Genomic DNA, 14,307 nt, shown 5'->3' on the forward strand with positions numbered 1-14,307 from the left:
GTTTGTTACCGCATTGGTAATTTGGAAGGTTTATGTTTTTGTTCTAATAGGATAATGTTATAGTGCACTTAATCCTCAATTTCTTTTGGACATTGTCTGTAATTCCATTCTATGACCAATGACGAAATTTAGGACTTTCTTTTTTTGTTTTTAAGATTGAATTTTTAAGTAATCTCCACACCCAACGTGGGGCTCTAACTCACAACCCTGAGATCAAGAGTGGCATAAAGAAGAAGAAAAAAGAATCACACAGTGTACCGACTGAGCCATCCAGATACCTCAGTATTTTCTCTTCTTTTAATTTGGTATTGCAAGATATACTTATATACTATTTGATTTATTACCTTTAATGATACCTTAAAGAGGATATCTCAGTGAACTACCACTATTTTCTACCTTTCTGTAAGAGTGAAATGCTTGGTTATGGTTTTCATGTACATATTACCAATTTTCTGCTGGTATTTTTGTTTAGCATTTGACTTCCTTCTTCCTTCCTTTTCTCTTGTATTAATTTTCTATAGACCTTTAGTTGTGTTGTCCATTTGTTTGTGTGAGTTGCTCATCTTTGAGGAAGCTGAGGTTCCCTGGACCAGCCGCTTTGGTGAATATGCATATCCGGGGACCCCAGGGCCATGTGCCCACCTGGCAGGTACTAAGCTTATGACTCAGGGGTCTGCATTTACTCTTCTCCACCCCTTTGGCGAGTAGCTGTGGAGCCGTTCACAATGTTGCCTTCTCTGCTACAGGGCAAAGTGCTTCCTGCAAATATGGCTTGTCTCTGCAATTCTTTGGTTTGCCGGCCTCCTCTGTTTATCAGAACTAAATTGAAGACTTTTTTTTTTTTAAGTTTATTTTGCGAGAGAGAGAGAGCACAAGCAGGGAAGGGGCAGAGATGGAGGGAGAGAGAATACCAAGCAGGCTCTGAGCTGTTAACAGAGCCTAGTGCGGGGCTTGATCACGCAATTTGACTTGTGACATCATGACCTGAGCCGAGATCAATAGTCAGATGCTTAACTGCCTGAGCTACCAGGGTGCGCCCCCTTTTTTTCCCTCTCATTTTATTTAAGTAATCTCTACACCCAACGTGGGGCTCGAACTCACGACCCCAAGATCAAGAGTTGCATGCTCTTCAGACTCAGCCAGCCAGCCACCCCTCTTTTTTTTCATTTATTGTAGTGCAATGAAATATGAAGACAGGTTTTTCTCACGCACAACCCCATACACAGACACGTTCCAACCCCCCTGCTCCTAATACAGTTGGATCAGATTTTGGTTGAATCAGTGTTCAGTGCTTACAGTTTTATGAGCTATAAACGCTTTTTACAGCTGAACCATGAAATGCATTATGATTACTTTTCCTTCCTTGCACATTTTAATAATCCTCTCATTTGCTTGGTTTTCTTGAGAGCTTCTCTAATACTCTCTTCTCATAGGTTAATAAATGAGGTATCCTATTTAATCTTGAATGCGTCTCTCTTGGAGCCTCTGACCCGCTCCAGTCTGTACTGGTTGATCTCTGGGACTGTGCACAGCTGTCTTGAAGTATGTCCCCCATCATTATCCTGGGCCTTCCCCTCACCTGCTCTTAACTTGGAGCCCCCACTTCTCAGATGGTATGTCATCTTTTTCCTTAGTTTGTTCCCATATTCTTGGTCTAGCACATAATTCAGGAGAAAATTTTATGTTATATACATGTCTGAAAAGATATCTGTTCTATTACATATTTGAATAACAATTTCTAGGCGGAAATAACTTTTCCTCAGAATTCTTAAGGCATTGTAGCATTGTTTTATAGCTTCCAGAGTTGCTGTTGAGAAGTCCAACGCCATTTATCGATCGTATTTTTGATGGATTGTTTGCAACTTGTGTCCACCTTCCCCCACACGAGATGCTTTCGTTCTTTTTGTTGTCATTGATGTCGCTATAATTTTCCTTTTTCGTTTCTCTGCCACCCTGGACAAATGCCCGGGTCAAATCCCAGCCTCTGAATAGTGGTCGTGACCAAAGAGAGTGAGCATAAACTTAAACCTGGGATTCTCTATGAAAAATAGTTTGTATTGTACAAAAAAAAACCCATCAATCTATCTCTCTGGTGCTTGTTACGTGACTGTATATATTTGCCAAAACTCACAGAACTGTATGAGTTCATATATTTGTATTTCATGATTTCCTCAGTCCTTTCCCAAAAGGGACCTATGGCCTTTTTCTCAGATGACAGGACACTAAGGAATACCCAGCTCTTCTGAGGACTGTGAGACACAGGGTCCTAGAATGTATCACGACCCCGCTGCTGGAGTGCAGGCCCCAGCCAATGAATATAGTCCTGGCCAAAGTCTATCTTACTTTGGGTCCACTGGTCCACAGACCCACCTAGTGGTCATTTTCCCTTCTTTAGTAGATAATTAGGATCCACACACTTGGTAACTACAGAAACTCCAATAATGGGTCCTCAGCCTTTAAGGCACAGTGGAGTGTGAATTATTTTGTGTCAGATCAGGTGGCAAAACATTATGCTTTTTATGTAATGACATGATAGCACTGGCGAGAGAATACTAGTCACATTAGCAGATTACCCAGTCACTGCGGCAGTCGCAACTCACAGGAGAGCAAAGGCCAAAAAAATTAGAAAATTTAAAACGGTATTTCACCACAGCAGAATTTCCTCGGCTTCAACCAAGTACGTGTCAGGACATCTGGGTGGCTGAGTCAGTTAAAAGGCGGACTCGATTTCGGTTCAGGTCATGATCTCAGGGTCAGTGAGACAGGGCCCCACGTCGGGCTCTGTGCTGACAGCATGGAGCCTGCGTGGGATTCTGTCTCTCCCTCCCTCTCTCTCTGCCCCTCCCCTGCTCGCACTCTGTCTCTCTCTCTCTCAAAAATAAACATTAATTTAAAAAAACTTTCAAAAAATATAAAGTGCCAGATAATACATATTTTAGGCTTTGCAGACCAAGAGGCCAAATTGAGAGTATTATGTAGCTACTTATGTGATAAGAGGGAAAACAAATTTCCTGAAATTTCTTGATAAAATTAAAGATATAATAATGGTAACTGACTCCAATTTTTTTTTTTTTTTTTTTTTTTTTTTTTTTTTTTGGTGATAGAGGTCTACTAGTGAGAAGAATGGATTCTTGGAAAGTGGGAGAACCAGACACTATGGATCTCCTGGCATGACACAGTAGGAAGTACACAATAGCACCTGCCACCTAAGCAGCGTAAAATAATCCAGCTCGAATCTACTCAGTTGTTAGATCTATCCATTTAAAGGCACTTTGAGTGATATGGGAACAAGTTCAATAATCCTAGGAGGAGGAAATCAACCAAATTCAGAATGTAGGATGTTCCAGCACACAAATAACCCAATGTTCTCCTGAATCGATGGCTTGGGGAAAATTGGGGAGGGGATGTCTTTTAAACAAATACATGTAAGGGTTTTTTTGTTTTGTTTTGTTTTTTAATTTTTTTTTTTTAACATTTATTTATTTTTGAGACAGAGAGAGACAGAGCATGAACGGGGGAGGGTCAGAAAGAGGGAGACACAGAATCTGAAACAGGCTCCAGGCTCTGAGCTGTGAGCACAGAGCCCGACACGGGGCTCGAACCCACCGACCGCGAGATCACGACCTGAGCCAAAGTCAGCCACTTAACCAACTGAGCCACCCAGGCGCCCCTACATGTAAGGGTTTTAACAGCTGCCTGCGATGCTGGATTTAGTTTTGATCCTAATTCTAGAAAACTACTGTGGGGACAATGGGGAATTTGAATAAGGACTGGGTATTAGATGATACAAAGGTATTATTAATTTTGTAGGAATTACTAATTTTGTTCGGTATAAACTGAAGGTCTCTTCATTTTTTTCTTCTTTAGTTTAAAATTTTTATTATTCTACTGGCCTTTTTCTTAAAAAATTATTTTTAACGTTTATTTATTCTTGAGGGAGAGAGACAGACAGTGAGTGGGGGAGGGGCAGAGAGAGAGGGAGACACAGAATCGGAAACAGGCTCCAGGCTCTGAGCCATCAGCCCAGAGCCCGACGCGGGGCTCGAACCCACGGACCGCGAGATCGTGACCTGAGCTGAAGTTGGACGCTTAACCGACTGCGCCACCCAGGCGCCCCAAGGCCGTACTGTTTTTCATAGAACAAATTATATGAAAATAGACAAACTGAAACAAAGTTGAGACTAACCGTCTGTAAGTATTTCTCACGTCTCCTTTTATGCTTCATCTGACACAATTGTTTACTTACTCTCTACTTCGTTTTTATACAAGTTTCAGCTTAAGATTCACTTGCACCATGGAGCCTTTTCTATTTAACCTACTCCACAGTGTTTCCCTGTCGAATCTCCTCCTATCATTTCACTGCTTTTACAGCACCTTGTAATTATTCTTTAGGTCACTGTTACCCGCATTTCATCCCAACATACACTTGTAATTTTATTTTATTTTATTATTATTCTTTTAAATTTTAAGTAGGCTCCATGCCCAACATGGTGCTTCAACTCACAATCACGAGATGAAGAGTCGCATACTCGACTGATTGAGCCAGTCAAGGCACTCCCACTTGTAATTTTAAAAACTTGAATAACATGTCTCAGCTCCACCATATTAATAACTACTCCTCGGTCAAAAACCGGCAAAGGAGAGTATAATTATGTTTATAGAGGAAATTAAAAATAGAAGGGCAAGTGTAATTATTTAATTGTACATAATAGGAATGACTCGTACATGTGTAGGAAAGCAATAAGATTCCCTTGAAATTTCATTAAGCAGAGAGTTAATGTGTTAAGTTATAGTACAGAAAACCTAATTCAGGACCCCATGAACGATCAGAAATCACCGAGAACCCAGTTTTTTCTTCCCATTAGGGAGTTCATTCACACAGATGAACCGTGCATTTTGTATCTGATTATATTTCACCCTTTGCTTCGGTTGGTAGGAAGTTTGAAGGTGAACTTCTGGCCCATCTTTAGTAACTCTGGTAGGTACTTTTGTGTTCGAACCTTTACTCTGGGCTTCTTTTACTCTTACTTGCCTTCTATTTGTATTTTGTCACATGCATTTTGGTAACTTATCCCAATCTTTTCTGGGACACAGTGGGGTAAGGAAGTGACCAAATAAATACACGAATTCATGAATGAATGTACGAAAACGAGGATGCATAAAATGTATGCACAGTTCATGCAGTCGGGTCACCGAGTTCATGCCCTAGATCCGAGCTCCGTACAGTGTGTTGCCCTGAGAGGCGCGGCCTGAGCGGTGGGCCTGCTGTGGCTGCTGCCTTCCTTCCCTTTCCCCCAACCGCCGACACGGTCCCTAGGTGAACATGGCATCTAGATTGCATTTATTTTTTTTTATTTAAAAAAAAAAATTTTTTTTTTCAACGTTTATTTATTTTTGGGACAGAGAGAGACAGAGCATGGACGGGCGAGGGGCAGAGAGAGAGGGAGACACAGAATCGGAAACAGGCTCCAGGCTCTGAGCCATCAGCCCAGAGCCCGACGCGGGGCTCGAACTCACGGACCGCGAGATCGTGACCTGGCTGAAGTCGGACGCTTAACCGACTGTGCCACCCAGGCGCCCCTAGATTGCATTTAAAGGGTGTCTGATGCAACAAAAAGCACGAATTTGACCGTGTAGCACACACTCCATACGCACCCAGAGGCTGCTTGTGTTCATCTAGTGTTTCGTTGTCCTGCCCCATGTTCTTCACGTGTCCAGAGTGAAGGTAGGTGACAGGCACGGATTCTCTGACAGCATCTCTAAACAAGCAGAGTACCGTTTGAACATTACCATCAAAAACCTACCGACCTCAGAAGTATTTTATAGGATGAAAGAGAGACACGACTATTTATCCGAGTCAAATGGAGAGAGTCCTAGGTATAGGAACTAATAAACCGCGAATTCAGTTTTATCACTAGGAAGCAGGCATAACTACTGAAAGAGAGCACTGCCCACTCGCTCTCGACTTTCTGAGTGTGCCAGGCCTTAAGGGAGAGCCGTCCCCTGGCTTCCACGTCCTGGGACGTACGCTGCACATCTGCACACACGGGAAGCCTGAGCACCGTGCTGGCTGCTGGGTTTCAGGACCCATCCCCACTGCTTCTCCCAAGTGAGGCAGGAGGTGTCCATGTGCAAGGGATACAAGCGTTGCCATTGCCTCATTTCCTCTCATACTTTGCTCCTACTGACACCAAAAATCACACGCTATTGTGTTCGGTGCTGCATACTTCTGTTAGCCTGGGTTCCGTAAGGGTCAGGACTCCACACTGTTTATCCTTGCATCCCCAGCCCCGAGTATATGCTCGGCACACAATAAAACAATAATTAGATGGGAACCAGAATTCTATGAGGTCAGTTCTCACAGGTCCTTTGCTCTACCAGCTACGATATGTTTAATTCTCAGTAAACAAGTACTTGAGAGCTTTCTGAGTGTGAAGTGTCGTCCTGTGCACTGGCCGTAACACTTCTGCCATGAGCTGTGATTCAGCAGAGCCAAACCTAAAATGACTGAGCACGAACCACAGCCTTGGTGGACAGGGATTCTTAAAAATATGTACCTTCCTTTCTCGTAAAGAGTTAACTGTGACGCCCCAAACTTTGTTTTTTCCCTCTGCTCTGGGGTCAGGAAAGGAGGGAAGGCACAGGACATACCCAGGACCTGCATTTACTACACTCAACAGACCACCATAGTAAGACCAAATAACAAACTTTAATTTGAATATATTACAGTAGAATATCATCATTCTTTTGAAGTACAAAAATAGTTAAAAATTTTTTCCATTTGCAAGTAATATTTGCTACCGACTATAAATAGTGCATCGACGCTCTGAACTGTACACATGACACCACATTCCTAAGCCTGCACCTTCTTCTCTCCTGTATCATCAATCACATGTAAGAAAAGCAGCCATGCAACAGGACTCTGCAATCTTGAGACCCTGCCAAGACATTCCAGAAGGATCCTTAATAACAATTGGATGATATCTCTCTAAAACTAGCCTTTATGCTTTTTTGGCTCAATTCTATAGATTAAAAACTTTTTAAAAAAACTAGTTTAAAATTCCAGGAATTGCTATTTTTGGAGTATCAGCTTTCCCCCCAAAACAGGAAAATGACAGGGACAAGCTAGAGCGTTAAATTCAACAAAAGCTCATTTAGAAGTAAATCACCACCAGTGGAAAAGCTTACCGAGTACAGGAGATCTGACGATAATGGAAATTAACCGGAAGACAAATTCCATTGCCAAAAGCCATTGAGGAGTTCCATCTTTTCCCACTATTATGTTTCCTCATATTTCAAGTGAGCTTAAGTAAGAATCACAAGGTAATTCTAAGAATCATATTGGGTTCTGCCCAGATCTGATCCACCTAGTACCTTAGATGCTGAGAACCGACTACTGAAAAAGGACGAACGACATGAGAACACAGAAGCTTTGGCATATGAAAAATGATAAAATTTTGTTTTCTAAAATGCAGTTATTCGGGCCACTTTAGTTTGACTTGTGCTCCACACTGATCAGATCTGGGTCTAAGATCAAAGACAGGAACTGAAAGAACCCCTTGCAAGTGTCCGGATGGCAAAGGCTACCTGCAGTCGCTGGTCTTCTCCTGCCGCGTTCCCGGCTCCATTTTCTAGGACTCCCTCAGCCACCGCCGTGCCGGGGGTGCGAGGGACAATGGGCGCAGTGCCTATGGGACTTCTCTAAGCTGTCTGCAGTGCTTCAAGGAGTTAGGACGCTCTTTCAGTTCTCATGCGGGGAGGGGTGGCTCTGCACTTTCTGCACCTGTAACGCTGGGTACCTTAAGCTAACAGAAACAAAATACATGGCGTGGAAACAAAGGTAATCTGCTACATCAAAACATGTATGTCTATTTTCTGAAAATCAGTTGTGAGTCTAAAAGTGCTCAGTGATAGGTTTACGTTGCAAGAGCTCAGAAACCTGGGGCTGGAATAGGACTTAGGACAGAGTCCAGCTATTAGGAAGTCCCTCAAAGGGCTCTGCACAACCCATGTTTATTATCATCATATTAATTAATGGCCCCACTGCATACATATAGCCTTTGTAGCCCTACATTCAAAACTGATGTCTATTCACCAAAACATATGAAAAAGATCCTTAACCTGTTTTGTTCCCTAAAATATAATGGAGCAGTGACTAATGAGATTTGCATACTATTTCCTGAATACCTTGAAATGTACCATACAGATTTTTTTCATAGTATGCACCTTTTAAACAGCTGTAGTACTCCTGTTTCTTTGATGATAAATAACATGTTATTTATCATCAAAACTACTGAAAGAGTAATCCCCGAAGTCCATTATCTATTAATGACTGGACAGTTTGATAAAGGATCTTACTGCCACTCTTAGAATCATGCTGCTATTTCTAACCTCTGCTCTCCTAAGAGTCAGAAATGCATTACAAAATTCTTTAAGGAATGCCCCAGTGACATGGGATGATGTACAGATGACTAAAATGAAGAGGACAGAATGACGGTGGCTCTTGGGTATTAAAGGCATTTGTTATTGGAGCGATGGGAAAATGCCATGGAGTGCTAACATTAAAAAAAAATTATGCCATTCTCCTTAAAGTCAGTTATTACATAAGAGTTCTCTGAGTTTTTTGGAAGAAAGGCACCAGACAAATCCAAAGTCTTATTGCTAGTCGGATCACACAGGGGCCGGAGCACGGACTGTGGTGCTTAGTTCAGCCAGGAGGCTAGGTCTAAGCAAGTCAAGTCACTGATCTTGAGGCTCAAAGAGCAAGGAAGGAAATGTCAAAAAATAGAGCCCTGCATCTTACATTAAACTTGAGGAATTCTCAATTTCCAATTTTACAGCAAAGCGGTGACCAGTTCCCCAGGACTCTGGAGCTATTTTAGATAGGCACTCTGTTTTCTTTGGCCCATTTCTTCATGATCCGGATGATGTACTCCACTTGGGTGTTTCCTGTGCTTCTCAGCAAATGGAGTACTTCTCGAAGGGTCTCTCTGGTGGAAAGATTTGAAGGGGCAAAGAGTTTCAATAAGCATATAAATTAACAGATCTAATCAACTCATACTTGTTCTTCGCTCCTTCCAGTAAGGCATTTTTGGTAACAGACTATTTCACTGTGTATTCACAAACCAGTTATGGACTTCCAAGCCTTCTATTTTTTTTTAATGTCTATTTATTCATTTTGGGGGGAGAGAGAATGAGAGAGAGAGAGAGAGGATGTGTGTGAGCAGGGGAGGGGCAGAGAGAAAGGAGAGAGAATCCCAAGCAGGCTCTGCACTGTCAGCACAGAAGCCCAACATGGGGCTTGATCCCACAAACCATGAGATCATGACCTGAGCCAAAATCAAGAGCTAGACGCCTACCTGACTGAGCCACCCAGGCGACCCCAAGCCTTCTATTTTTATGGTGGAATACTAAAATGGAAATTCTATGAAATCCTTCTCACCAACCCAAGTTTTCCTATTTACTTATACTATCCATACACAGGCTATTAATCTTTCTGGCCTAACATGATGTAAGTATTCGTATTTCTATGCCTATTCTGCATGACCAAGTAGAAAGAGGGTTGGGTTCAAAGAATTAGGTTCAAATTCTAGCTCCATACTGACAAGTTGCTTCTCTGAGTCCAAGACCTCTCTCTCTCTTTTTTTTAAGACTTTATTTTATTTATTTTAATTCAAGTTAGTTAAAATACAGCGTAGTCTTGGCTTCAGGAGTAGAACCCAGTGATTCATCTCTTACACATGACACCAGTGCTCATCCCAAAGATTTTATTTTTAATGTTTGTTTGTTTATTTAATTTTGTTAATGTCTTATTCTTGAGAGAGAGACAGAGAGTGCAAGCAGGGGAAGAGCAGAGAGAGAGGGAGACACAGAATCCGAAGCAGGCTCCAGGCTCTGAGCTGTCAGCACAGAGCCCAACGCGGGGCTCGAATTCACAAACTTAGAGATCATGACCTGAGCTGAAGTAAGCCACTTAACCCACTGAGCCACCCAGGCGCCCCAATGTTTATTTATTTTTGAGAGAGACAGCGAGAGAGCATGAACAGGGGAGGGGCAGAGAGAGAGGGAGACAGAGGATCTGAAACAGGTTCTGTGCTGACAGCTGACAGCAATGCAGGGCTCAAACTCATGAGACAGGAGATCGTGACGTGAGCTGAAGTTAGAAGCTTAACTGACTGGGCCACCCAGGTGCCCCCAAGTTCTCTTTTGTTTGAGGTGGTAATCACCTTAAACTGGGTGTCACCACCGTATTTGTAAAATTTTATAAAGCCAGAGTAATGGATGATTTCTTCAAGAAAATTAATATATTAGGGTCGCCTTGGTGGCTCAGTCGGTTAAGTGTCCAACTCTTGCTTTTGACTCAGGTCATCATCTTGCAGTTCATGGGATTGAGCCCCATGTCAGGCTCTGCACTGACAGCACAGAGCCAGCTTGGGATCCTCTCTTTCCCTCTCTCTCTGCCCCTCCCCCTCGTGCTCTCTTCCTCTCTCTCAAAATAAATAAACTTAAAAAAAATTTTTTAAGAAAACTAATATATTAATAAATATGGAAGAGAAGAAAATTCAGGGCCAAGATTTGGCAAATACCCAGTGTTTATGTTTCAAGTAATTTAATTTTAATTAAAATTAAAACTCATGTTTTATGTAATGCATACTAAAACTTCCCTGTTACCTTATCAAATGTATAGGTGACTCTGCCTATGGATCCTCTTCCCTAAGATTTCACTCATATTTTCTATTTCTGTTTTTTCATTTCAGGCATCTTCTTTCACCTAATAAAATTCTTTTTTCTTTTTAAGTTCATTTATTTATTTTGAGACAGAAAGGGAGGGAGGGGCAGAGAGAGGAAGAGCCAGAATCTCAATCACATGGGCTTTGAACTCATGAACCGTGATATCATGACCTGAGCTGAGATCAAGAGTCCTATGCTTAATTGACTAAGCCACCCAGGCACCCCATCCTAATAAATTTCTTTAAACCAGTATTTAGGAATGGAATCAGATACAAGGAAGGAAGTAATTTTTGATACATTATTTACTTATAAAATAACCACATCTATTTATACACCAGTAACAAATACATTCCACAGTTATTTTTAGAAAACTGAATTTAGTTTTAAGTATTTTAATTTTTGTTATAAATGGAGCTGTATGTTACTTAATTTTATATAATCTACTGTCTCAGGTATTTACTGAAATATAGGGAGACAAAAAAAAAATTATCAACCATACCCACTCCATTCCTAAATCTTTGAAGCCCAAGGTAAGTGCACAAGAAAAAGCTAATAGCCAAAGAAAAGAGTAGAAGAGATAGAAAGAGACTTTTTTAATGAAAATGACAATTCATTTGGAGCCAAATATATATCTTACTCTTACATTTGAAAGCTATAGTATACTCAATGTCCCCAATAAAAATGATTTGGAACATAAAAAATTTCTGGAGGGGCGCCTGGGTGGCACAGTCGGTTAAGCGTCCGACTTCAGCCAGGTCACGATCTCGCGGTCCGTGAGTTCGAGCCCCGCGTCAGGCTCTGGGCTGATGGCTCGGAGCCTGGAGCCTGTTTCCGATTCTGTGTCTCCCTCTCTCTCTGCCCCTCCCCCGTTCATGCTCTGTCTCTCTCTGTCCCCAAAATAAATAAAAATTAAAAAAAAAAAATTTCTGGAGAGAAAACATCAGATAGACATATAAAACATCTTAATCTTCTATTCATCATTATAAAACATCATTATCGTTTTGGGTTTTCAGAAGATGTAATACAAGAAAATAATTCTTTTCCGTTACAAACACCAAAAGAACAGAGGTAGTGTCTCTTTTGGATTACTTACTTGGGTTCTCGTCCAGCTAAGATCATCTGGAAAATGCCCACACAGGCTCCCCTCTTGCCTTCCCAATATTCAGGGTTAGGATCCAGCCTCTCTAAGACATCAAAAGCTTTGGCTGAATAGTAGAACTGGCCCATCTGATTAAAAGAAAGTATTGTGATAATACTTGTAATCTAAAGATTGCACTGAATGAAACGAAATGTAAAGACAGCGTGAAACAGAACTGTATAAAAAATGGTTAGTGATGACATTTTCAGCTAGCGAATTAGATAAATTTCAATTCCTTACTAAAACTAAAGAAGGAAAATCACAATTTGAGTACATGGTTCAATTTATATCAGTTTTCAACAACGTAACATTTTTCCTACATACAGTCAAGTTATGCTGTAATCAACACATCTGTCATTTCTTCTAATTATACTGTACTCTTTTTTTCAAGCTTACTTATTTATTTTGAGAGACACAGAGATAGCAAAAGTGGGGGAGGGGCAGAGAGCGAGGGAGAGAGAGAGAATCCCAAGCAGGCTCCGCGCTGTCAGGTTTCCTCAACACATTCCGTAGGTGACTACTATCATTCATTTTACGTTAATCTGATCATGTTCAACCCAAGAGAACATGACTTTTCCTGACCTTGTTCCTAAATTCTTAAAATGCCGAGATGGATACTGACTACTACTCTAAACATCAAATCTTCTAAACACTTAATTCATTTTGACAGAACTCTTTCCCAAATATACTACACATTTCCCCTGCCATGTAGAGCATGCCAAATACTATTAAACTGTGCTTAGGTGAGTTTTCTTGACTGGCAGCCAAAAACATATAGCATTGCCATTTTGTTGAAGTCTTCAACTTGCTGGGCAATCCTCCTTGCTCAGTGTGGTTTCGTTACCTCTCCACTCCCATAAAGTGCTATTCTAAACCTTTGCTAATTTCCTTAAGATCTCTACTGCAGTCTTAGCATTTGTCTATCCTTCAGGGAAAACACAACCTTCCTCCCTTCAGCTCACATTATGCTCGTACTCGCATTCATCCTTCCCTCGTTTCTGTACCTTTCACAGAAAGAAGTGTTCTTATTCCTTTTCAAGGTTAGTCCTCCTTCCTACGTGCTCTTCAAAAAATTATTTTTGGTGAAATAACACAGATATAGAATGGCGCCTGAAACATTAATGTACAATTTAATGCATAAAACATGAACACAAGAGTAATCCCTGCTCAGGTCAAGAAACAAGACATTGACAGCTATTTAGCTCTGTGTCACTGCCAGACCACAGCCCTCTCCTTCCCTCCAGAAGCAACTGCTATGCCAACTTTTATGGTCATCAGTTCTTTGACTTTTTTTATACTTATGTATATACCTTTAGACAATATAATTAAACATCTGTCTTTCAAGACTTTATCTTTATGAATACCATAAATATTCTTCTGTGTCTTGCCTATGTTAAGATGCATCTATATGGCTGGATATAGCTCTAGTCGGTTCATCTTTAAAAATTACTTATTTTGAAATAATTCTAGATTTATAGGGTGTTTTGGAGATAGTACAAAGAGGTCCCATATACCTTTTTCTTTTCTTTTCTTAAAGATTTTATTTTTAAGTAATCTCTACACCCAACATAGGAATCAAACTCACACTCCCAAGATCAAAGAGACATGCTCTAGCAATTGAGCCAGCCAGGTACTCTAAAACTTCGGGTTTTTTTTTTCTTTTTTTTTTTTTGGTCCCAGGTACCTTTCACCCAAATTCCCCAGTTACAGCTTACTATAGTGCAGTATCGCAGTATCAAAAACCAGGAAATTGACATTGCTACAATGTGGGTGTATAGTTCTGTCATTTCATCAAATCGGTAGATTCATATCACTATCAAGATACAGAACGATTCCATCATCACAAATCTGTCCTACCCTTTTAGAGACATACACACTCTTCTCCCTGTTGATCATCCTTAACTCCCAGCAATCACTAATTTGTTCTACATCTCTATACTTTTCATTTCATGCATGTTATGTATATGAAATCAAGCAGTATGGGCCTCTTTTGAGATTGGCTTTTTTCACTCAGCATAATGTCGTTCTTATTCCTTATTAATCCAAGTTATTTTGGCACAGTACAGGGAATATAGTCCATGGTTCATAATAGCATTGTATGGTGATAGATAGTAGCTACACTTGTGAGCACAGGATAATATGTAGAGTTGTTGAATCACTGTGTTGTACACCTGAAACTAATGTAACATTATGTGTCAACTATACTTCAATTAAAAAAAAATCCAAGTTACTATGTATATCACTAGTTGGTTCCTATTACATAACCTTGAAAAAGCAGAAGGCACCTCCACCTAAAGTTTGGTTTGGATGTTGAGAGTGATGATGCCATACACATACCAAGAGAGCATGGAAAGATTTCTTACTTAAATAATTGAGATCTCTGGGAGGAGTAGGGCAGGCCTCTTAAGAGAGAGCAAGAGAGCAAATCTCTTAAGAGA

At 40.8% G+C, this 14,307-nt stretch overlaps 1 protein-coding gene across 3 annotated transcripts in view; it reads right to left on the reverse strand.

Moving 5' to 3' along the window:
* Positions 1-6,690: 6,690 nt before the first annotated feature.
* The window catches only part of IFT56 (intraflagellar transport 56), a 47,755-nt gene continuing 40,138 nt past the window's right edge, over positions 6,691-14,307 (reverse strand). For all 3 annotated transcript variants that reach the window (XM_015067050.3, XM_027075567.2, XM_027075568.2), the window contains 2 exons: positions 11,825-11,958; positions 6,691-8,990 (listed from right to left, as the gene is read on the reverse strand). In XM_015067050.3, coding sequence (XP_014922536.2) covers positions 8,879-8,990; positions 11,825-11,958 — 246 coding nt within the window. In that variant the 3' untranslated portion in view covers positions 6,691-8,878. The remainder of the gene's footprint in view (positions 8,991-11,824; positions 11,959-14,307) is intronic.

The sequence above is a fragment of the Acinonyx jubatus genome, chromosome A2, assembly GCF_027475565.1.
Source record: "Acinonyx jubatus isolate Ajub_Pintada_27869175 chromosome A2, VMU_Ajub_asm_v1.0, whole genome shotgun sequence".
NCBI lineage: Eukaryota > Metazoa > Chordata > Mammalia > Carnivora > Felidae > Acinonyx > Acinonyx jubatus.